At 47.4% G+C, this 24,756-nt stretch overlaps 1 protein-coding gene across 2 annotated transcripts in view; it reads left to right on the plus strand.

Moving 5' to 3' along the window:
* The window catches only part of zc3h18 (zinc finger CCCH-type containing 18), a 293,021-nt gene that overhangs the window by 265,567 nt on the left and 2,698 nt on the right, over positions 1-24,756 (plus strand). For both annotated transcript variants that reach the window (XM_073070500.1, XM_073070499.1), the window contains exons 16-18: positions 5,538-5,710; positions 14,413-14,509; positions 15,697-15,802. In XM_073070500.1, coding sequence (XP_072926601.1) covers positions 5,538-5,710; positions 14,413-14,509; positions 15,697-15,802 — 376 coding nt within the window. The remainder of the gene's footprint in view (positions 1-5,537; positions 5,711-14,412; positions 14,510-15,696; positions 15,803-24,756) is intronic.

The raw sequence follows: 24,756 nt of genomic DNA on the forward strand, positions 1-24,756 counted from the left end.
CCCTATCACCCTCCTCACCTGGATCCACCCATCACCTCCCACCCTCTGTCACTATTCACATTTCCCCCCCCCCTCCATCTCCCTATCACCCTCCTCACCTGGATCCACCCATCACCTCCCACCCTCTGTCACTATTCACATTTCCCCCCCCCTCCATCTCCCTATCACCCTCCTCACCTGGATCCACCCATCACCTCCCACCCTCTGTCACTATTCACATTTCCAATCACCCTCCTCACCTGGATCCACCCATCACCTCCCACCCTCTGTCACTATTCACATTTCCCCCCCCCTCCATCTCCCTATCACCCTCTTCACCTGGATCCACCCATCACCTCCCACCCTCTGTCACTATTCACATTTCCCCCCCCCCCTCCATCTCCCTATCACCCTCTTCACCTGGATCCACCCATCACCTCCCACCCTCTGTCACTATTCACATTTCCCCCCCCCCCTCCATCTCCCTATCACCCTCTTCACCTGGATCCACCCATCACCTCCCACCCTCTGTCACTATTCACATTTCCCCCCCCCCCTCCATCTCCCTATCACCCTCTTCACCTGGATCCACCCATCACCTCCCACCCTCTGTCACTATTCACATTCCCCCCTTCTCCATCTCCCTATCACCCTCCTCACCTGGATCCACCCATCACCTCCCACCCTCTGTCACTATTCACATTTCCCCCCTTCTCCATCTCCCTATCACCCTCCTCACCTGGATCCACCCATCACCTCCCACCCTCTGTCACTATTCACATTCCCCCCTTCTCCATCTCCCTATCACCCTCCTCACCTGGATCCACCCATCACCTCCCACCCTCTATCACTATTCACACTCCCCCCCCCTTCTCCATCTCCCTATCACCCTCCTCACCTGGACCCACCCATCACCTGTTGGCTCTTGCTGCACCCTTTCACTTACTTTTCTTTTTTTTTGTAATTTTTTTTATTGAAGTTCATCATCAAACAAATTTTCCATAAGATGTATTTCAGACATTGTACATATTGTTACGTATCCCGTAACTGGATCACTTACCAGCAAAGATAGAGAGGTCCGCTGAAGTCTGATGGTACCATTTTCAAACGTTTTTATTTATAAAGGGGCACAAAAGTAAGGTTAATACAAACATTCAGATACCATAAATCGTCAATACTCAATCTAAAGCGCGGGGGTAGTACTACTCAATAAGAAATAAGCTCTATCGTTGTCTAGGGGATAATATCTTGTCCATTTGGAAAAAGATAACAGTCATTCAAAAAATCGACAGGCTTCAGCCTTCTGGGAACCGCTGAGTTTCCCATGTTGGAGAGAGAGAGAGAGATTGGTGAGAAAAGGAACACTTGCCCAGGTCCTTACGAAGCAAAGCGGTGGAATCAGGAGAGCAGGCTTTCCTGTTGTTAGTTAAAAGCGATTGTCCGTGATTCCAGCCACAGACTCCCGATTCGGAATCTAACGCACGTGGCTTCCTTCAAAATGGCTTCCCGCTACGACAGGATCACTATCGTGTCTCCTTGGTGCGTCTGAAGGGGTCGTCCCCCCCAGACCCTCCTTTATACTTCCTCACGGGATCGCAGGTGTCAATCTCTCTCTCAACCAGCCCACTTTGCCCGAGGGCTTTACACGTGGTCTTCATGAGACAATGGTCAGGGTCGCTTTATTCTGCATCCCGGGGGAACGTGGTCTTCAGCACGTCTCCCTCTCTCTCCCATTTCCTGTGTCTATTCAGCACGTCTCTCTCCCTCTTGGGTCATTGACCCCCCCCCCCCCTTCACTAGGGCTCTTGCGATTCTCGCAAAGGAGGGGGCTGGTATCATAACAATATATAACATATGATCATATATATCACAAATCTTCACAAAGTATTTATCTGAGGTATACACTTATAGAAAAGAGTGGAAAGAAAAAAACAAGCAAAAGGAAAGAACTATGTACAAGTAGGGAATGATCTTTTTTTTAACAACAGATTCATTGATTTGTGAGAATAAAATCAGGCCTATGAGGCATTATGTAGTTAAACCATTTTTCCCAGTATGAATTAAATTGTTCCAGCTTATGGTTAACAGATGCTGTTATCTTCTCCATTTTGTAAATGTCCATTGTAATTTCCATCCATGTATTTAAAGTTGGGCTCTCCTGTGATAACCATTTCCTAGTAAGAGTCTTTTTACCAGCCACCAACAGTATATTCATTAAATATTTATCTCTTTTCAACCATTCTTGAGGTATATATCCAAAATATATAGTCTTACTCTCTAAGGGTATTTCACATTTAAAGATGTCTTGTAGGGCATTGTGTATCCCCCTCCAATAGTTTTTGATATCAGTGCAGTCCCAAAAATTATGATAATGATTTGCATTTAGATTTCCACAGTTTCTCCAGCAAACAGGGAGGTTACTATCATAATGGGATTTCTGAGAGGCTGTAATAAAATATCTTATCAAGTTTTTCCATCCAAGCTCCCTCCATTTCTGTGAACTGGTACACTTCCATTGATATCTCCATATTGTCCATTCTTCCTCAGATATAATTATCCCTCCTTCTCCCATTTTGTTTTAATGTATGAAGTCAAATGTGTTTTAAGATTTGACAACCCCTTATACATGCTTGAAATGATTCTACTACCATTATCTGAATTATATGTTTTTTCTAAAGAGCTCTATCAAGCATGTATTTGCCTTGGTTACATTTTTAAACGTCTTATTAACATATTGTCGTGTCTGTACATACTGATAAAAATCTTGTTTTTCTAGTAAGTGTTTCTCTTTAAGCATTTCAAAAATGAAGTGTTCCTTCTTTCATTATGTTGCAAAGAACTGTTATTCCTTTAGCTGTCCAGCCATCTTCCATCTATTTATCTATCAAAGTTCAAAGTACATGTATGTTACCATATACAACCCTAAGATTCATTTTCTTGCACACACAAGACGGACAAACAACCAATATGCAAAAGACAACAAATTGCAAATACAGAAAAAGAAAAACACAAAATAATAACATTTGTTTGTTTATTTATTTATTTATTTAATAAGCACTATTTATATCGAGAAATTGAGATGAAGAGACATTGAAGTGCTTGAGTCCATTGGCCAAACCAAAATGTCAACTGTCCTTTTCTTGCAACAGATATAGAACATAGAACAGTATGGGCCTTCTGCCAACCTAATCTAAGATCAATCTAACCTTTCCCACACACATAGCCCTCCATTGTTCTTTCATCCATGTGAAATATTAGAGTCTCTTACATGCCCTGAATGTATCTGCCTCTGCCATCGCCCTTGGCACTGGGTTCCCTCTATACTTTCCTCAAATGTTGCCTGACCTGCTAAGTTCATCCAACATCTTGCTATTCTGAATAATTAACCTTACCATCTCTGCATTTTTGTCACTTGGGAGAAGACCAGCCTTGCAACCACAGGGAAAACGTAATAATTCACACAGGTAACGCCCAAGGTTAAGGTTGACCGTGGGTCACTGGAATTGTGTTATGTTCACACCTGCTCCCTGTGACCAGGGTGCTTTTCTCCCAGTACTTATCACTGCACCACTGTGCCCACTAATTGGGCATCACTGGCATTGTTGGAATTTGGCCCTGCATTGAGAAAGCATAGGAGTCAAGCATATAATCATAAAGCTCTACAGCACAGAAACAAGCCCTTTGGCCCATCTAGGCTGTGGCAAACTAATAATCTGCCTAGTCCCATTGACCTGCACCTGGACCATAGCCCTCCATACTCCTCCCATCCACATACCTATTGAATTTCCCTTAAGTGTTGAAATTGAACCCACATCTACCATTTCCACTGGCAGCTCATTCCACACTTTCACCACCCTCTGAGTGAACTTTTCCCTCATGTACACTTTAAATATTTCATCTTTCACTCCTAACCCATGACCTCTAGTTGTAGTCTCATCCAACCTCACTGGAAAAATCCCTATTGCATTTACCCTATCTGTGGTTGCTTTCTGTTTTATTTCTTTTAACAATTTTAAGTTTTAAACCCTATATGGGGCCCTATATAGATAGGTATTATGTGTTATTTTATCTCCACTCCTTCTTAGAACATAAAGCATTACAGTACAGTAGAGGTCCTTCAAAAGATTCAAAGTACATTTATTATCACTGTATGTATGCAGTATACAACCCTGAGATTCATCTTCCCCACAGACAGCCATGAAACAACATCAAACCCCAATGCGCAAAGGACAAATCATGCACACAGCACCAAAAAAAACAAAAAGCACAGTATACAAAACATTAAACCACAAGTCATCAACACAGTCCAGGAATATTGAGTTCAGTTCAATCCAGCACTGCATCGTCCGTTGACTACAGGCCACAGCATTTGTCTGTCGCAATCAAAATCACACAAAATAGGGACAAATATGAGCAACCAGAAACACATCATAACATGAACTACAGAGTCATAAGCACAGACTGTGTGGATTAAACCTTGTCCAAGACCCAAGATTCCAGCACCATCCTCCAACAGCATTGAGTTAGTAGGTTAATTGGTCATTGTAAATTGTCCTGTGATTAGGCTAGAGTTAAATAGGGGCTTGCTGGAAGGGCCTATCCACACTGTATCTCAAAATAAATAAGTAAAAATGGTATTGCGTTGACCTGTTAACCTTCTCTAAGATCAATCTAACTCTTCCTCCATACATAATCCTCCATTTTTCTATGATCCATGTGCCTATCTAAGTGTTTCTTAAATGCCCTTAATGTATCTGCCTCAACATTGCCCTCCGTCAGTTCCTTATTAAATATCTAAACTTTGCAGTTTCCCCAATCCTTTAGGCTGAGACTGAAAATTCAGATTCAGTTTATTTTCATCTAGAAACCACAAATGCAATGCAGTTAAAAAATGAGACAACGTTTCTCCAGAATGATATCACAGAAGCATATGACAAAACAGACTACACCAGAAAACACACATAACGTTTGGCAATCCCCAGTCCAGAGTCCAGAGAGGCTGCTGCGTATTAATATCGCGCTACCATCTTAGCACGTTCCCCAGAAAGGAGCTCCAAATGCACCAGACAAAAACAAGACCAAAAACTAAAGCTACAAGTCCTGCAGAAAACCACATAGTTACAACATATAGTTACAACAGTGCAACAATAGCATAATTGATTAAAAAAACAGACCATGGGCACAGTAAAAATAGTCCAAAGATGTTGAAAGACTATAAGTTCGAAAGAAACCATCACAAGTTTCCACAAGTCCTCAGGGTCCCGATCGACTCGTCATCCCACGCCGGCGGCAGAAGGGAATACCCCCGCTATGGACTTCCACGGCGCTACCCGATGTTGTTGGAAAATGCTTCACAGCCTTGTTTTAAATTCAACTTGTTCATTAATTTGCTCTTTTGCAGTCTAAACAATGCAGTATGTGTCTTTTCCACTAATGATATCTTGCACCACATGGGTCCTTAACTTGTTAAACCTTAAGTTTTATGATTTATATATGTAATTTTTCAACCTCTCATTTGAGTTAGTGGGAAAACAATAAACATTTCAATCCTCCTTCAGTGAAACCCAAGAAGGAGGAGACACCGAGGGAGAAGGAACGTGAAGAGAGGCGAAAACGTGAGGTTCCACCACAGCCACAGAAGACTTCTGCACCAAAACCAGCCCAGATCAGCAAACCCTCACAACTTGTCTACAGCGCACACAAAGATATCAAACTGACCCTGCTAAACAAGGTAAGGTGCCAGCACAAAACTGCCTACCTGGGTTTTAATGTATTTTGCATACATTTTTCCTTATAGAAATTTGGAGCTAGGATGATGTTCAACACTGCTCAGCGTTGTCCTGAAGTCATTCCAATGACTGGGCACACATGTCAGTGACAGCCACTGGGATGCAAGTGCCAGTATGTGCTGGTAGGACAATTCCAGAAGCAGAGTGCATGGTCTCAGTTAAAGGAACGCACATTTCTGACTGAGAAGAATTATTCCTCTTGGTGTTGAATGTTTTTGGAACTCACCTCCACCCATTAACTCACCCTTCCACGCCCCTAACCACCACAACTTTATCATTTCTTGTCAGTCACAACCCTGTGTCTAGCGTCATTTTATGGGCATACAATAAGTCTAGGCATATACGCTATCTTACGTATTTATACTTGTAACACTTACCCAACAGGCTGGTATATGTCTAGGGGAAAAAGAAATCCAGCCACACACCAACCCCGCCTCCCGTACACGCAGGTGCTGTGAGAATCGAGTTTATGCCTCGCGCCCCCGCCGGCAGTATCAAACTCACAACAAATTATGACATACACTTTAAAGAGTTTACTAAAATTAAAAGAGTATTAGGCAGTACAATATATATATATATATATATATATACAAGAAAAAAAACAAAAGGCGCCAACTTATCAAAGTTCAGTCAGTTTAGTGCACATCGGTGGAGCTCATCCAGCGAACCATTCGACTCCTAGGTGGTCGTCCTCCCGAAACTCCCACTTCGGACTCCCCGGTGGTCTCCCGAGCGCACGTCCTCCTTCCTCGGCGTCTCCCTCCGGACTCCCCAAGCCCGCGCAACCCCTCCCCCAAGGTCCCAGCCTCACAAAACACAATAACATTCCCCATTGATTAACAAATGAATACAATTACCATATCAGCCATTCTAAAGTGAAACAACGGCAAGAGAAACTTTTAACAGACAAAGAAGCATTCCTACTCGTAACAAACCAAAGAAGCCCTTTTTAGTAACATACACAGGACATTGTACATTCTCTCCCCACCAGCAAATGTCATGCCCTCATGGCATTACTAGAGTTCCCCAAAGCTTCTTGCAACACCCAAAACCCAACCCAGGTGCAGAAAGCAGTGACATAACTACCCAGAGCAGTAGAAATCACACTCGGTTCTCTGGGTACCACATATGTCAACCGCTCTGGGGGGCGCCTAATCCTCTGAGATCTCCATACCCCTTCTGCCCCCCGGGCTCCCTCTCCACCTGCGAACCCACTGTCTCGGACACCCCAGGTCTTCCTGACAGACCCTCAACCCCTTCCTCACGGGGGTCCTCCCTCACCTGAGATCTCTCCGGCTCACGCTCCACCCTCTCTCCCACCACTGTTGGCTGCCTCTCCATCTGACCCTCAAGACCTTCCCTCCTCTCACCCAATTCAGTATGGGAAGGGCCAGGAGCCTCCTCTCCGGGTACTGGAGCGCCAGCGAATGGGAACAGGGGCCACTCATCTGAGTCGTCCTCTTCCGAATCAGTAGCCATTTCCGGGCGAGGGACCCGTCCCCGCTCTTCAGCAGTGGTCTCTTCCCTTTCTCTGTGCCCTCGCAGAGTCCTTGTACTGGGCGTAACCTCCCACTCTGGCTCCATATCCACCTGCACCGCTTGACCCAGCGGCAGCAGGTGATTCCGATGGAGTACCTTGATAGGCCCATTCCCATCCTCAGGTTTCACCCGGTAAACTGGCAGGTTCGGCATCTGGCTCTCTATTACATAGGGGCTGGCCGCCCATCGGTCTGCCAACTTGTGCTTACCAGGGAGTCCCAAATTCCGTAAAAGGACCCGGTCGCCCGGCAATAATTGAACAAACTTCACCTTTCGATCATACCGCATCTTATTCCTCTGATTTTGTTTGGTAGCCGCCGCCTCGGCCAACTCGTACGCCCGCTGTAACTCCCTCTTCATGTCAGACACATACTTTAGATGGGACTTCCCGGGTAATTCACCCACTTCACCCCCAAAACACAAGTCAATGGGCAACCTCGCTTCCCGCCCGAACATCAGATAATAGGGCGAATATCCTGTAGCATCATTGCGAGTACAATTGTAACAGTGAACCAATTGTCCAATATGACGACTCCACCTGCTTTTCTGCCCAATCTCCAGCGTCCCGAGCATATCCAACAGGGTCCGGTTGAACCTCTCTGGCTGCGGATCTCCCTGTGGGTGATACGGGGTAGTCCTGGATTTCTCAACCCCAAGCATAGTCAGTAATTCATGGATAAGGCGGCTCTCAAAGTCCCGCCCCTGATCGCTATGGATTCGCCTGGGAAGGCCGTAATGAACAAAATACTTCTCCCATAACACCTTCGCCACTGTCGTCGCCTTCTGATCCTTAGTGGGAAATGCCTGAGCATAGCGAGTGTAATGATCGGTAATGACTAAGACATTCGCGGTGTTGCTGGTGTCAGGTTCAATCGACAGAAAATCCATACATACCAGGTCCAGAGGTCCCGCACTCTGCAAGTGCGACAGTGGAGCCGCCAACGCGGGCAGGGTCTTCCTCCGGATGCAACGACTGCAGCCCCTACAGTATTCTTCGACTTACCCCCTCATCCGGGGCCAGTAGAACCGGGCTTTGAGTAATCCATAGGTCTTTTCCACCCCCAAGTGTCCAGAATCATCATGTAGGGCCTGGAGTACAGCCTGCCGATACTCCTCCGGCAGAACCAGTTGCCAACAGTGGGGTTGGTCTGGAGGCGCCGTTACCCGGTACAAGATTTTATTCTTTAACTTCAACCGAGACCACTCCTTCAACAACAGGGGCACGAATGGGTGTTTCGCCTTCTCAGCCAACGCCCCATCCCCCCTCTCGACCGCTCTCCACACTGTGCCAATGCCCGGGTCATTTTGCTGAGCAGCGGCCACTTCCCCCGGACTCAGTTCCGGCAACTGTTTAGTCCGTAGTGCGGTCAGGTCACAGTAAGCTAGGGGTATGGCGTCGTCAAAACCCCCCAAATGGTCCACGGCTCGTTCCAGCCTCCCTCTTCCCTCGGCCTTCACGGTGATAGCAAGCTGGCACATCGCCTTCACTCCAGGGGCAGGGACACTCTCCCACTCCTCATCCCTCTCCTGTTCCCCCGGCTCCCAACGAGACAAAGCATCCGCATCGACATTCTTGCTTCCGGGCCGGTACCTCAGGCTGAAATCATATACCGACAAGGCCACCAGCCACCGATGTCCTGTGGCATCCAGCTTTGCCGAAGTCAAAATATAAGTGAGCGGATTGTTATCCGTTCGCACCTCAAACTTGGCTCCGTACAGGTAATCGCCCAACTTGTCCACCACCGCCCACTTCAGCGCCAGGAACTCCAACTTGTGAGTGGGATAGTTTCTCTCCGATGGCAACAAGCTTCGGCTGACAAAGGCTACCGGTCTCAATGCTTTGCCATGCTCCTGGTACAGAACAGCCCCGAGACCCTCTCGACTGGCATCCGTGTGCAGCACATATGGCTTCTGGGGATCGGCAAAAGCCAACACCGGGGCCTGGGTCAGTGCCCTTTTCAAAGATTGGAACGCCTCTTCACTTTGATCATCCCATCTCGAGCCAAAAGGTTCCGCCAGGTTCCAGTATCCTCCAGCGTCCTGCCTCTGGTCCCCCGTCCGTTTCTTTCCCACCGGGGGATAGCCACACAACAGCTGAGTCAACGGATGACACACTTTGGCGTATCCTTTCACAAATCGCCGGTAATACCCACAGAACCCCAAAAATGAGTGCAGAGCGCCCACTTTCTGGGGTCTCGGCCAGGTGGTCACGGCCTCTATCTTGGTTGGATCAGTAGCCACTCCCTCTCGCGAAATGATATGACCAACGTAGTTAACCGACGACTTGCAGAACTGGCATTTGTCCAGGGAAAGCTTCAACCCTTCTTCATTAAGCGGGCCCAACACCTTCAACAGCCTCTCCTCATGTTCCTCCAGAGTCGATCCAAACACTATCAAATCGTCCAGGTACACCAGCACCTCTAACAGATTCATATCCCCCACAGTTCTCTCCATGAGCCTCTGGAAGGTGGCTGGGGCTCCCGATATGCCTTGGGGCATTCGTTCGAACTGAAAGAACCCCAGCGGGCAGATAAAAGCGGTCTTCTCTTTATCGGCCGCACTCATTGGGATCTGGTAATACCCACTTCTTAAATCCAGCACACTGAACCACTTCGCACCACTCAGGCAGGCCAGCGCATCCTCCACTCTTGGGACAGTATATTGATCAGGGACAGTTCGCCGATTCAACGTCCTGTAGTCAACACACATGCGCACTCGCCCATTCTTCTTCCGTGCCACCACTATTGGGGACGCATAAGGACTTCGGGACTCAGCTATGATTCCGGCCTCCTTCAACTTGCGCAGGTGCTGCCGCACGTCCTCAACATCTGCCGGAGCCAGCCGCCGGGATCTCTCTCTGAACGGAGTGTCCTCCGTCACCCGGATGGTGTGGCGAGTGCTTTTGGAGCAGCCAACATCAAACTCGCCCTAAGAAAAAACAGCTTCCATCTTCAGCATCTTCTCCACTAGTCTGTGTTTCCACTCCGGCGACACAGGGGAATCCCCGAAGTTAAAGACTTCAGCGGTCAGCTTCCTTCGATGCTCCGATCCCTCCCCGTTAGGGGTCCTCACCGGTGCGCTAGACATTACCGTCACCGGGAACAGATGTGCCAGCGGCATTCCCCTCTTAAAGGTGATTTCTCTTGCCGTGGTGTTCCTGACACTTATAGCTATACGCCTCGCATGTACCACCCCTGGTCTCTGCACTTCGGGCCTCACCAGTGCCCCCGCCGGAAATCGTGTCTCCCCTTCAAGATCGTCCGGGGCGTCTACTAACAGGGCTTCACCCGTCGGCACTCCTGGGAATCTGGGGGTCCCCATCACTAGTGCTACCTCCCCGGGTCGGATCACCTTGGGCCTCGCCTGCGTACACCACATCGTCCCGCGTTTACACTCCGGGTCCAGTCCTAGTGAGGCAACCCCTTCTTCGAACACTGCTCGAAACACTGGATGCACCGAGAGGGTCTCCAGAAAGTCTTCCCCCGCTTTCTCCTTACAAGCTCCCAGGAGCCGTCGCACAACGGGGGAATTAGTCCCCACCAGGAGGGCAGCACCACCAGTTTCCACCGGGTCAGGACACACCAACACCAACGTCTCAATAGCTTCGGACACTCCCACATCGCCCTCGGAGAACTCCAATCTCACCGATAGGTACCCATCGTACGGGTAGTCACCCTCACTCACACCCCAAATCTGCAGGGCGTCAAATGGGGTTATGGGCAAATGCTTTAGATATTGGTGGTAGAAAGACCGGTACAATAAGGTCACCTGCGATCCCATATCCAGAACGGCTTTTGCGTAAACTCCCTCTATCCGTAGACCCACACTGGCACGGGGTCCTACCAGCCCATCTGGAATAGAGGGGTGGGCACCCAGTGGTCCCCTGGCTGATCTCTGGGAACGTGTTCCTCCAGAGGCTCCAGTCCGTTCCCTCACTGAGCCTCTCCTAAGTTTCCCGACACCTCCCCCTTCTTAGTCGCAGGGGGGCTGGTCCTCCGCGGAACTCCTTGTCTCTCACAATCCCACCTAAAGTGTCCCTCCTCTCCACAGCTATAGCACACCCTCGGCCGCCCACAGTCCCGCCTGAAATGCCCCTCTTTCCCACAGTTAAAGCACACGCTGCCTGCCGCCCCTCCTCTCCCAGGACGACTCCCACTCCCAACCCACGGCACTGGTCGCCCCTGAGAGTGGGTACCTCCCCTGTCCCTCCCCTCCAGAGGGGATTCTCTACCCCTCGGTGGGTTGTCATTCCTCCACCCAGCCACCACTTCCTGTATCACTGAGGGTCGCTCCCGTAGGCCCGCGCCCCTTTTCCGCCCCAACGCTCTCTCCTCCTCCCGCACCTCTCTAATCAGTTGCCCGAACGATGGAGGGGGGCCTTTCCTATAAGCCTGCCAGATAGTCCACGCCACCTTGTCCTCCTCCAGAGAGCCACTGAATAACTGACTCATCCTCACGCTAGCCACGTCCGGCGCCTTCACTACCCCCCGGCGCCGCAGCCCCGAGAGCATCCCCTCCATCCTAAATATGTACTCGGAGAGCTTTTCCCCTCTCCATTGTTCCAGGCGTTGGAACTCTGCTAAAAGCAGCCAGGGTTCCCCTGACAACCCAAACGCTCCCTCCAAAACTTCTATACATTCCTCCACTGAGGCCCCAGACTTTTCAGCTTTCCATTCCCGAACGGTTTTGGCTGCTAAACCTCTCAAACTTCCCACCAATCGCTACCGCTTCTCCTCCTCCGAGCCTGGCCACTCCTCTAACATCAAGGACGTATGCTCGATCCAGGTCTCATAGTCCACCTCCCCGTCTGGAGTAGGCTTGGCTCCGGAGAACACCCCCAGCTTCAGCCGTGGCCTCTCGGCCACTCCCACCAGGGAGTTAAGTGCGGCTGCCAGCTCGGAGGCTTCCACCCTACCTGGGGAGCGGGGCCTAGTCACGACCCCCTCCTCCCTCCTCCCTTTGCTAGTGCCTGCCACCTCTCTGGGGTTTTCCTCTAGCTCTAGCCCCTCCTCCGGTGTCTTCTCCGCCTCATCCTCGGAGAGAGTGTGGAGCCCCCACGGCCCCTCCTCCCCCGGTACACTGACCGTCGCCGGCAGTTCCAACGTCCTGACGTCAGCACTCGTACGAACCAACACCCAGCTAGACTCTACCTCTTTACCACACCATCTAGCTACCAATTCTACCTGCCCCATACCCTTCACCAAACTTAACCCCCGCACTACCGCATCTCCCGAAACTCGAAAATCGACTCCGCTCACTACGCATGCGTACTGTGCCGGTACACCTTCAAATCGGCACCAGTGAACAATTTTCTCTCTCTCCATTGCCCTCACTACCTGCGCAATTCCACAGCCCCCTGACAATCCAATCCCGGGCGAGCACCCCACAAATGTAACACTTACCCAACAGGCTGGTATATGTCTAGGGGAAAAAGAAATCCAGCCACACACCAACCCCGCCTCCCGTACACGCAGGTGCTGTGAGAATCGAGTTTATGCCTCGCGCCCCCGCCGGCAGTATCAAACTCACAACAAATTATGACATACACTTCAAAGAGTTTACTAAAATTAAAAGAGTATTAGGCAGTACAATATATATATATATATATATATATATATATATACAAGAAAAAAAACAAAAGGCGCCAACTTATCAAAGTTCAGTCAGTTTAGTGCACATCGGTGGAGCTCATCCAGCGAACCATTCGACTCCTAGGTGGTCGTCCTCCCGAAACTCCCACTTCGGACTCCCCGGTGGTCTCCCGAGCGCACGTCCTCCTTCCTCGGCGTCTCCCTCCGGACTCCCCAAGCCCGCGCAACCCCTCCCCCAAGGTCCCAGCCTCACAAAACACAATAACATTCCCCATTGATTAACAAATGAATACAATTACCATATCAGCCATTCTAAAGTGAAACAATGGCAAGAGAAACTTTTAACAGACAAAGAAGCATTCCTACTCGTAACAAACCAAAGAAGCCCTTTTTAGTAACATACACAGGACATTGTACATACTTTATTATGTTTTTTTAATTATTGTGTTCTTTATCTTTTGGGTTGTTTTATTTTCTGGGCTGCATCAGAGCCAGAGTAACAATTATTTCATTCTCCTTTACACTTATGTATTTGACTCTTCTTCTGAACTCCAGTGAATTTCAGCATATTCTTGTAGGGCAACTTTTCATACCTGGAATCATGCTAGAGGACTTTCTCTGAACCACCTCTAGCAGAAAATTACCTTCCCTTAAACAGGGACAAAATTGTTTGCAGAACTTTTGATGTATCTTGTAATCTCATGTACAGTAATTTCCTGTTTCCTTGTGCATTCGTGCTGGAAGGTGTCCAGAGTTTAATTCACTGTTTAGGGTCTTTCTCTCCATGTACTCGGGTACTAATGTATCAGGAAGATTAGGTCTGTGAGTAACACACAAAATGCTTGAAGAACTCAACAGGTCTGGTAGCATCTGGCACAGTTTCATTATAGAGGGATGTCCATTTAGAACAAATATGAGCAGGAATTTCTTTACCCAGAAGATGTTGATCTGTGGAATTCATTGCCACAGGAGGCCAAGTCACTGGGAATATTGAAAGTGGAGGTTGATAGATTCTTGATTAGTCAGATTATCAAAGGTTACAAGAAAAGGCAGGACAATTGGGATTGAGAAGGATAATAAATCAGCCATGGTGGAATGGTAGAGCAGATTCAGTAGGTCGAATGGCCTAATTCTCCTGTGTCTCATGATCTAAATGAATAAACAGTTGACGTTGTGGACCAAGATCTTCATTAGGACTGGAAAGGAATGGGGAAGATGCCCGAATAAGAAGGTGGAGGGAGGGGAAGGAGGACAAAGTAGATGGTGACAGATGAGACCAGGTGGGTGGGGGAGGGGGAATGAAGTAAGAATCTGGGAGGTGATAGGTAGAAAAGGTACAGGGCTGGAGAAGTAGGAATCTTATAGGAAAGGAGAGTGGACCATAGTTGGGAGAAGTAATAAGGAGGTGAGGTGGATTTCCACGATCTGCAGAATCTCTTGTGTTTAGGTGTTTGTGTAGTTTGCCTCAGATTCATGAATCTGTGCCAGATTTTGATCTTCTGTGTTTCTTGCAGCCTGCTGACAAAGGCACTCGCAAACGGTACGAACCTTCCGATAAAGAGAGGCCATCTTCACCACCTTCCAAACGGGTGGCCATGTCTCCCGAAAGAGGTTTGTAATTTCATAATAACATCATGTGGAGCATAATTTGAGTAGTTTCCTGCAATTAGTTATGTATTTTGTGGGGAGCAATTAGGTGAGTGATCCAATAACAGAAGAGATTAAAGATAAAGATTAGCTTTATTTGTCACGTACAGTTGTTTGCATCAATGACCAACTTGGTCCAAGGATGTGCTGAGGGCAGCCTGCTAGTGTTGCCAAGCTTCCAGTGCCAACATGGCATACCCGCAAGTTACCAACCCTGACCCATACATCTTTAAAATGTGGGAAGAAACCCATGTGGTCACAAGGAGAATGTACAAACTCCTTACAGACAGCAGCAGGAATTGAACCCTGATTACTGACAGTGTAAAGTGTTGCTAACTTGTCGGCATAGAATTTAACAGTACAGAAACTGCATTCCTCAATATGCTCATGTTGTGGTAGGGTGACCACACACAGCTGGTGTCTGTTCTACAGCAAGTCAGTACTCAAGAATCATCAATGTATTCTGTGCTGGCCTCATCTTTAGGTTTTAGCCTGTCTTTGCCCTCACCCCAATTCCTTTGATACTTAAATTCACTCACTTAAGCTCAGGCAAGCTACTTGGAAGAAGTAGCAGTGCTGAGATTTAAAGCTTATAGCATATGTGGTATTTTGTCTGTTGTGATGATAGGAAATGTGCGGAAGACTTTTTAAAGTGGAAAAGCCTTTGCTTCTCAACCTCAGAAGTCCAAGTCCAGTGGTATGAACAAGCATCACAACTGGGGTCTTGGTTGTAGTGGATGACCATGACTTCTTCTGTAACTCGTCATGCCCTTCACTCCACATAGTGTTGCAGAGACAATTTCCTGGCCATTGGATCTCACTGTAGATCTTATCTGCCCATTCTGTCGGAGCTGACTCACATGCTAGGGCAGGCATTTTCCTATCTCACCAGGGTATGAGGACATTAGTTTAGCCTGTGGTGTACTGGGTGTGTGGCTGCCGTTGCATGCAAAAAGCTACTTGGGGCCACAGGTGAGAGCTGAGTGTCCAGTGGAGACCAATGCTTAGCGAGCCACCCTAAATGGACACGACAACCCTCTTCTCCTGAGGTGCTATCCCTCCCTGGCCACTCCATAGTAGTATAGGCACTGTGAAATGCATAATTCCTGCTGCTAGTGTGGTCTCATGATCTCCATTCCTTTCTGATTCAGGGCATCGTGAGCGGAAGCCATTTGGGAGGCCACCATCACCAAAGGGGGATCGTCAGAGTACCCGAGTGCCACCGATGGTGAGATCATCTCCTGCCCAAGCAGACAGGTAGGAGCAGGACAGCGAATTGCCCTGGGAATAGATAACACTGTAGAATTTACCACTAAAAATCGTTCAGAGGCAAAGAGGATGAAGATGCGCTGTTGTAAGGATTATTGCATTATATTGTACAAGGAATGCAAGAGCTTTGCAGTATGCCCAGGCTAGTTATACACCTGACTTATCACAGCCTTAAATGAAGTTTGAAAGCAAAGTATATTATGGAAAAAAGAGTTAATGGAAGATGTTAGACCCCCAAGAGCACATTATTCCTACGCTGTGACTCGGTTGACACTTTTAAGCACCAGCTCCAAACCTATTTATTTAACTTCTAACTAACATCTTTTTGTCTTTTATTTTCATATTTACTCTTTATCCCATTATAAAGCTCTTTGAAATGTGTTCTATGTCTCAGATTACTATTAGTATTACTCAGTCTGTGAAGTGAATTTGTAATCTGTTCATTTCCCAATAGTCTCGACTATAAGTAAAAGATGGGTACGCATTGAGGATACTGGAGACATACAGCTTGTGAGGAGCTTGTGCTGGATGCTTCCTCCCCTAGTACTAGCCGGGTGTCTGCATTTTACAAAAGCTGTTTTGGTTTTTCGTTTTGAGATCCTTACTCTGGATTGCAGCCTGAACCAGTGCAAATGGAGATGAGCACTTTATAGCAGCTACCCAGTTTCTACCGCACCAGCTGCACTCCTTCGAGTGAAATAGGAGCAGGATGAGGCCAATCAGCCCTTCATGCCTGCTACACCATTCAATAGCTGATCCTTTACTTCAGTGTCCTGTTCCTACAGCAAGTCATATTCCTTTGTAAGACCATTCGACCCATCAGGTCTACTCCGTCATTCCATCACAGCTGATTTATTATCTCTCTCGACCCTATTCTCCTGCCTTCTCCCCATAACCTTTGATGCCCTGACTAATCAAGAACTATCCTAAACTATTGTGCTCTGCTTTGAATATAAGACCATAAGATATATGGTCTAACCTAGTGGTCGCCAACCCATCAATCGCGATCGACTAGTCGATCTTTGAGAATTTCCCAGTTGATCATGAAAAATAAATACACAAATACTGTTGAGAGATTGATTCCGGGTTGCGGGGTTTTAGTTCCGTTCTTTCTGCCCAGTGCGCATGCGTGTAGCTCCCCGCACTACACAGTGTACTTCCGCGGTCCCCAACCCAGTCAGCTGCACCTTTCCTCATTCCCTCTCACGCCCACTGTTGAACTTGAACGCATGCGAGGTCATCAGTCTCCTAAACGCAGTGATACCCTCGCGCCTCGGATCACTGGTTGGCCTCGGGCAGCCAGCGGGAAGTGCCGTTGCTACTGGCCCCAAGCGCTACCACTGAACCTGTTTATCACACCGAATGTTCGTGCGGAACCCGGTGCTAAAATATTCGCAGACGACCTAATTCAGGCTCAGAGTTTCATAAGTATCAGAGCAGCTACTGCTCTGCTATCTACTGAAACAAACTTCTGTCGGCTAATAGATCCTACAAGGGGGACGGGCGGGCACTCTGTCGCACTCCTCGCTCGGTCGGCCACTCGCTCTGGACTGTGACCGCCGCGGCCCTGGTACGGGGACCTCTGGCCCTGACCTTGTCCTCTCACCCCACCCAAGACCAGCTGTACCTGGCCAAGGCGGCTGGCAGCGAGCGGGTGGGAGGCTGCCTAATGAGGCAATGTCTCAAAACTGCTTCTGTACCCTGAGTCCAAGCACCCCGCACTTAAAGACAAACCCACTGAAAAAACGTGAGCAGTGCGGGACAGAAGCTGAGAGCCACGAAAGCTAAATTGCAGAATAGGCTGGACATAAGGAACCTGCTTCGAGTATCGCTGTATTCCGGTTGTGTTTACCCCCCACTGTCGGCCGGTACGCAAGAATATTGTCAATATTAAACCAGTCCGCGGTGCAAAAAAAGGGTGGGTACCCTCAGTGTTTATACATTATTTCTACTTCCGGGTTGCGGGGTTTTACTTCCGGTCTTTTCTGCCCCGGTGCGCATGTAACTAATTGATATGTGGTCGATCTTGCCTTTTACTAAGGCCAAGGTAGGGGATTTTGGGCTTAAAAAGGTTGGTGACCACTAGTCTAACCCATACATCTTTGGAACGTGGGAGGAAACTGGAGCACCCAGAGGAAACCCATGTGCTCACAGGGAGAATGTACAAGCTCCTTACAGACAGTGGCAGGAATTGAACCTTGCTGTAGAGTGATGCACTAAGAGTTACATTACCATGCCACCCTATTATTTTCCTGGTGGCAAATTTGCCATTCCAGAGAACAATCAGCTGAAATATCTCCGCTCCTTCTTTTGAAAGTATCTCTCCCTCCTTGGGTAGGAAGACCACATGTTCAGCACAGCATTGTGGGCTGAAGGGCCTGTATTGTGCTGTAGGTTTTCTATGTTTCTATTTGTACACAATATTCAAGATGCACACTCACCAGAGTCCCATATCATTACAGTAAGACATCTTTTGTACTCGTCCTCTTGCAAAACTCATCAACATAGAAAACCTACAGCATGATACAGGCTGTTCGGCCCACAAAGTTCTACCCAACATGTCTCTACCTTAGAAATTCCTAGGCTTACCCATAGTCCTCTATTTTATTAAGCTCCATGTACCTATCTAACAGTCTCTTAAAAGACCTTATCATATCCACCTCCACCACTGTTGCCAGCAGCCCATTCCACGCACTCACCACTCTCTAAGTAAAAGACTTACTGCTGACATCTTCTCTGTACCTACTCCCCAGCACCTTAAACCTGTACCCTCTTGTGGCAACCATTTCAGCCCTGGGAAAAAGCCTCTGACTATCCACATGATCAATGCCTCTCATCATCTTATACACCTCTATCAGGTCACCTCTCATCCTCTGTCACTCCAAGGAGAAAAGGCTGAGTTCACTCAACCTATTCTCATAAGGCATACTCCCCAATCCAGGCAACATCCTTGTAAATCTCCTCTGCACCCTTTCTATGGCTTCCACATCCTTCCTGTAGTGAGGCGACCAGAACTGAGCTAAGTATCCCAAGTGGGGTCTGACGAGGCTCCTATATAACTGCAACATTACTTCTCGGCTCCAAAATTTAATTGCACGATTAATGAAGGCCAATACACCATACACCTTCTTAATCACAGAGTCAACCTGCACAGCTGCTTTGACGTCCTTAGACTTGGACCCCAAGATCCCTCTGATCCTCCACACTGCCAAGAGTCTTACCATTATTACTATATTCTGCCATCATATTTGATGTACCAAAATGAACCACTTTACACTTACTTGGGTTGAACTCCATCTGCCACTTCTCAGCCCAGTTTTGCATCCTATCAATGTCCCATTGTTAACTCTGACAGCCCTCCACACTATCCACAACACCTCCAACCTTCGTGTCATCAGCAAACTTACTAACCCATCCCTCCACTTCCTCATCCAGATCATTTATAAAAATCATGAAGAGTGAGGGTCCCAGAGCAGATCCCAGAGGCACCCCACTGGTGACCGACCTCCATGCAGAATATGACCAGTCTACAACCACACTTTGCCTTCTGTGGGCAAGCCAGTTCTGAATCTTCAAAGCAATGTTCCCTTGAATCCCATGCCTCTTTATTTTCTCAATAAGCCTTGCATGGGGTACCTTATCAAATGCCTTGCTGAAATCCATATACACCACATCTACTGCTCTTCCTTCATCAATGTGTTTAGTTACATCCTCAAAAAATTCAATCAGGCTCATAAGGTGTGACCTGCCCTTGACAAAGCCATGCTGACTACTCCTAATCATATAACTCTCCAAATGTTCATAAATCCTGCCTCTCAGGATCTTCTCCATCAACTTACCAACCACTGAGGTAAGACTGACTGGTCTATAATTTCCTGGGCTGTGTCTCTACTCCCTTTCTTGAATAAAGGAACAACATTCGCAACCCTCCAATCCTCCAGAACCTCTCTCATCCCCATTGATGATGCAAAGATCATCACCAGAGGCTCAGCAATCTCCTCCCTCACCTCCCTCAGTATCCTGGGGTACATCTCATCCGGTCCCAGTGACTTATCTAGATGCTTTCCAAAAGCTCCAGCACATCCAATTTTGTAATATCTACATGCTCAAGCTTTTCAGTCTGCTGAAAGTCATCACTACAATCACCATGATCCTTTTCCATGGTAAATACTGAAGTAAAGTATTTATTAAGTACCTCTGCTATTTCCTCCGGTTCCATACACACTTTCCCACTGTCACACTTGTTAGGTCCTATTCTTTCATGTCTTACCCTCTTGCTCTTCACAGACTTGTAGAATGCCTTGGGGTTTTCCTTAATCCTGCCTGCCAAGGCCTTCTCATGGCCCCTTCTGGCTCTCCTAATTTCCTTCTTAAGTTCCTTCCTGTTAGCCTTATAATCTTCTCGATCTCTAACCTTACCTAGCTCTCTGAACCTTTTGTAAGCTTTCCTTTTCTTCTTGATTAGATTTATTACAGCCTTTGTACACCACAGTTTGTACCCTACCATAACTTACCTGTCTTATTGGAATATACCTATACAGAACTCCACACAAATATTCCCTGAATATTTGCCACATTTCTTCTGTACTTTTCCCTGAGAACATCTGTTTCCAATTTAAGCCTCCAATTTCCTGCCTGATAGTCTCATAATTCCCCTTACTCCAATTAAACGCTTTTCTAACTTGTCTGTTCCTAGCTTTCCAATGCTATTGTAAAAGAGACAGAATTATGATCACTATCTCCAAAATGCTCTCCCACTGAGAGATTCAGTACAGCCTCTCCTCTTGTAGGCTTATCTACATATTGTGTCAAGAAACCTTCCTGAACACACCTAACAAACTCCACCCCATCTAAACCCCTTGCTCTAGGGAGATGCCAATCGATATTTGGGAAATTAAAATCTCCCATCATGACAACTCTGTTATTATTACACCTTTCCAGGATTTGTTTCCCTATCTGCTCCTCGATATCCCTGTTATCATTGAGCAGCGTTTAAAAAACACCCAGTAAAGTTATTGACCCCTTCCTGTTCCTAACCTCCACCCACAGAGACTCCACAGACAATCCCTCCATGGCATCCACCTTTTCTGCAGCTGTGACACTATCTCTGATCAACAGTGCCACGCCCCCACCTCTTTTGCCTCCCTCCCTGTCCTTTCTGAAACATCTAAAACCCGGCACTTGAAGTAACCTTTCCTGTCCCTAAGCCATCCATGTCTCTGTAATGGCCACCACATCACATTTCCAAGTACTGATCTACGCTCTAAGCTCATCCGCTTTGTTCACAACACTCCTTGCAATAAAATAGACACATCTCAAGCCTTCGGTCTGAGCGCATCCCTTCTCTATCACCTGCCTATCCTCCCTCTCGCACTGTCTGCAAGCTTTCTCTGTTTGTGAGCCAACCGCCTCTTCCCCAGTCTCTTCATTTCAGTTCCCACCAGTAGCCTTAGCAAACCTCCCCACCAGGATATTGGTGCCCCTGGGATTCAAGTGCAACCCGTCCTTTTTGTACAGGTCACATCTGCCCCAAAAGAGGTCCCAATGATCCAGAAATCTGAATCCCTGCCCCCTGCTTCAATCCCTCAGCCACGCATTTATCCTGCACCTCATCCTATTCCTATTCTCACTGTCGCATGGCACAGTAAGTAATCCCAAGATTACTACCTTTGTGGTCCTGCTTCTCAACTTCCTTCCTAACTCCCTGTAGTCTTTTTTTAGGACCTCTTCCCTTTTCCTACCCATGTCATTGGTACCATTATGTACCACGTCCTCTGGCTGTTCTCCCTCACCACAGGATATCTTGGACGCAGTCCGAAACATCCTGGACCCTGACACCTAGGAGGCAACCTAGATAGAACGTAGAATAGTACAGCACAGTACAGACCCTTCAGCCCACAATGTTGTGCCAACCCTTAAACCCTGCCTCCCATATATCCCCCCACCTTAAATTCCTCCATATACCTGTCTAGTTGTCTCTTAAATTTCACTAGTGTATCTGTCTCCACCACAGAGTTTCTTTCCATCGGAGTTTCTTTCCAGTGTCCACAGAATTACCTATCTGACACCCCGCCCCCCCCCCAACTATAGAGTCCCCTATCACTACTGCCTTTCTCTTCCTTTCCCTACCCTTCTGAGCCACAGGGCCAGACTCTGTGCCAGAGGCATGGCCACTGTCGTTTTCCCCAGGTAGGCTGACCCCCCCCCCCCCCCCAACAGTACTCAAACAGGAGTACTTATTGTGGGCCTTCCTAATCGCTTGCTGTACCTGCATTCAGTGATACAAGGGTTTTCTCAACACCATCATTACTGAAAGTCACACTGGAGCTTACTGTGATCCGCATGAGTACAAGTGCGCACAGCTGTAATGTAAAGTTCCCTTGCAATAGTATCACAGGCATGTGGCATCAGATAAAAAATACTCTTGCTTTTTTTTCTGCCAGATTAGGTAATATTACATTTTCCACATTATGTTCCAGTTACATGTTCTTCCTATAACTATTGCAGAATACCTGTCCACCTAATCCAATTTCCCTGAAGCTCCTGTGTATGCTCCTCACAAATCACACTACCACCAAGCTTTGATTCATCTTCTAGCTTGGGTCTTTTGGTCCAGATCATTGATGTACACTGTGACCTGCACCAAACCCTGTAATACCCCACTGGTCAGTGTCTTGACTGTTTTCTATTTGTTAACCCAACCTCAATAATTGCCGGTATATTACCCCAATGTTCTACTGCTTCTTCTTAAGTTCATCACCTCTACTACAGCTTAAGCCACCACCAGCTTCTCTCCAGAGTCCTCTCTCCTGGGCTGAAAGTTGATTGGCCTTGTGGCTTCTGTTGGGTTTCTGCAACAGAGGGGTTTTATGGGATGGGTTAGCTAGCCTCATCCCCAACCCTTCTTGTTTCACACAGGCTTGAGACTGTCCATGGCAGAGTTATTACCCCCATATGCTGCATATTGATTTTGTTTAAAACCCTATTGTATGACACCTTAATGAAGACCTTCCAAAATACCAATACACTATGTTAACTATCCTCAACGGCCATCTATTGTCACATTGGAACAGGTTATTTGACCTCAAGAAGTTCCAGCAGTTTATCCTCAATGATTTCCTATTTCATAAATCCATGTTGACTCTGCCCAACATTTTATTGTTACTGTTTGCTTAACGATAAACTCTTAGCCTCCAACACACACAAAATGCTGGTGGAACACAGCAGGCCAAGCAGCATCTATAGGGAGAAGCGCTGTCAACGTTTCGGGCTGAGACCCTTCGTCAGGACTAACCGAAAGGAAAGATAGTAAGAGATTTGAAAGTAGTGGGGGGAGGGGGAAATGCGAAATGATAGGAGAAGACCGGACGGAGGGGGTGGGATGATGCTAAGAGCTGGAAAGGTGATTGGCGAAAGTGATACAGAGCTGGAGAAGGGAAAGGATCATGGGACAGGAGGCCTCGGGAGAAAGAAAGGAGGGGGGGGAACACCAGAGGGAGATGGAGAACAGGCAAACAACTAAATATGTCAGGGATGGGGTAAGAAGGAGAGGAGGGGCATTAGCAGAAGTTAGAGAAGTCAATGTTCATGCCATCAGGTTGGAGGCTACCCAGCCGGTATATAAGGTGTTGTTCCTCCAACCTGAGTTTGAATTCATTTTGACAATAGAGGAGGCCATGAATAGACATATCAGAATGGGAATGGAACGTGGAATTAAAATGTGTGGCCACTGGGAGATCCTGCTTTTTCTGGCGGACCGAGCGTAGATGTTCAGCAAAACGGTCTCCCAGTCTGCGTCGGGTCTCACCAATATATAAAAGGCCACGTCCCATTCCCATTCTGATATGTCTATCCATGGCCTCCTCTATTGTCAAAATGAATCCAAACTCAGGTTGGAGGAACAACACCTTATATACTGGCTGGGTAGCCTCCAACCTGATGGCATGAACATAGACTTCTCTAACTTCTGTTAATGCCTCTCCTCCCCTTCTTACCCCATCCCTGACATATTTAGTTGTTTGCCTGTTCTCCACCTCCCTCTGGTGTCCCCCCTCTCTTTCTTTCTCCTGAGGCCTCCCATCCCATGATCCTTTCCCTTCTCCAGCTCTGTATCACTTTCGCCAATCACCTTTCCAGCTCTTAGCTTCATCCCACCCCCTCCGGTCTTCTCCTATCATTTTGCATTTCCCCTTCTCCCCCACCCCCCCACTACTTTCAAATCTCTTACTATCTTTCCTTTCAGTTAGTCTTGACGAAGAGTCTCGGCCTGAAACGTCGACAGCGCTTCTCCCTATAGATGCTGCCTGGCCTGCTGTGTTCCACCAGCATTTTGTGTGTGTGGTTTGAATTTCCAGCATCTGCAGATTTCCTCGTGTTAACTCTTAACCTCCGCAAGATTTCTCTCTGGCATCATGCAGAAGCGATAGTCATTCCTGAAACTGTTGGGAGACTCAGACATTTATACACGTTTCATTTCTGTATTGGGAGAATTCATTGCAGCTGGTATAAAAATCTGGATCCTGTTCTTCAGTGTGTATCACTAGTAAAGTGCTCATGGAATGGACAGGAACACAAGACAAATGCCCCATAATAGCAAAATCAATTTGTGGGCAAGCCGCTAATTTTAGCCATTAAGAACTGCTAACAAACCCCAACTGGTTTCATTAATATTCTTCAGATGACAGACACAGCTGGTCAACACCCACAAAATGCTGGAGGAGCTCAGCAGGCGAGGCAGTATCTATGGGAAAAAGTATAGTCGACGTTTTGGCCTGAAATGTCAACTGTACATTTTTCCATAGATGCTGCCTGGCCTGCTGAGTTCCTCCAGTGTTTTGTGTGTGTTGCTCAGATTTCCAGAATCTGCAAATTTTCTCTTGTTTGAGACATAGCTGGTCTTGGCCAGACTGTAACTCCAGTTCTACATTTTGTAGTTGACTCTT

Source organism: Hemitrygon akajei, chromosome 17, assembly GCF_048418815.1.
Source record: "Hemitrygon akajei chromosome 17, sHemAka1.3, whole genome shotgun sequence".
In the NCBI taxonomy this organism is placed as follows: domain Eukaryota; kingdom Metazoa; phylum Chordata; class Chondrichthyes; order Myliobatiformes; family Dasyatidae; genus Hemitrygon; species Hemitrygon akajei.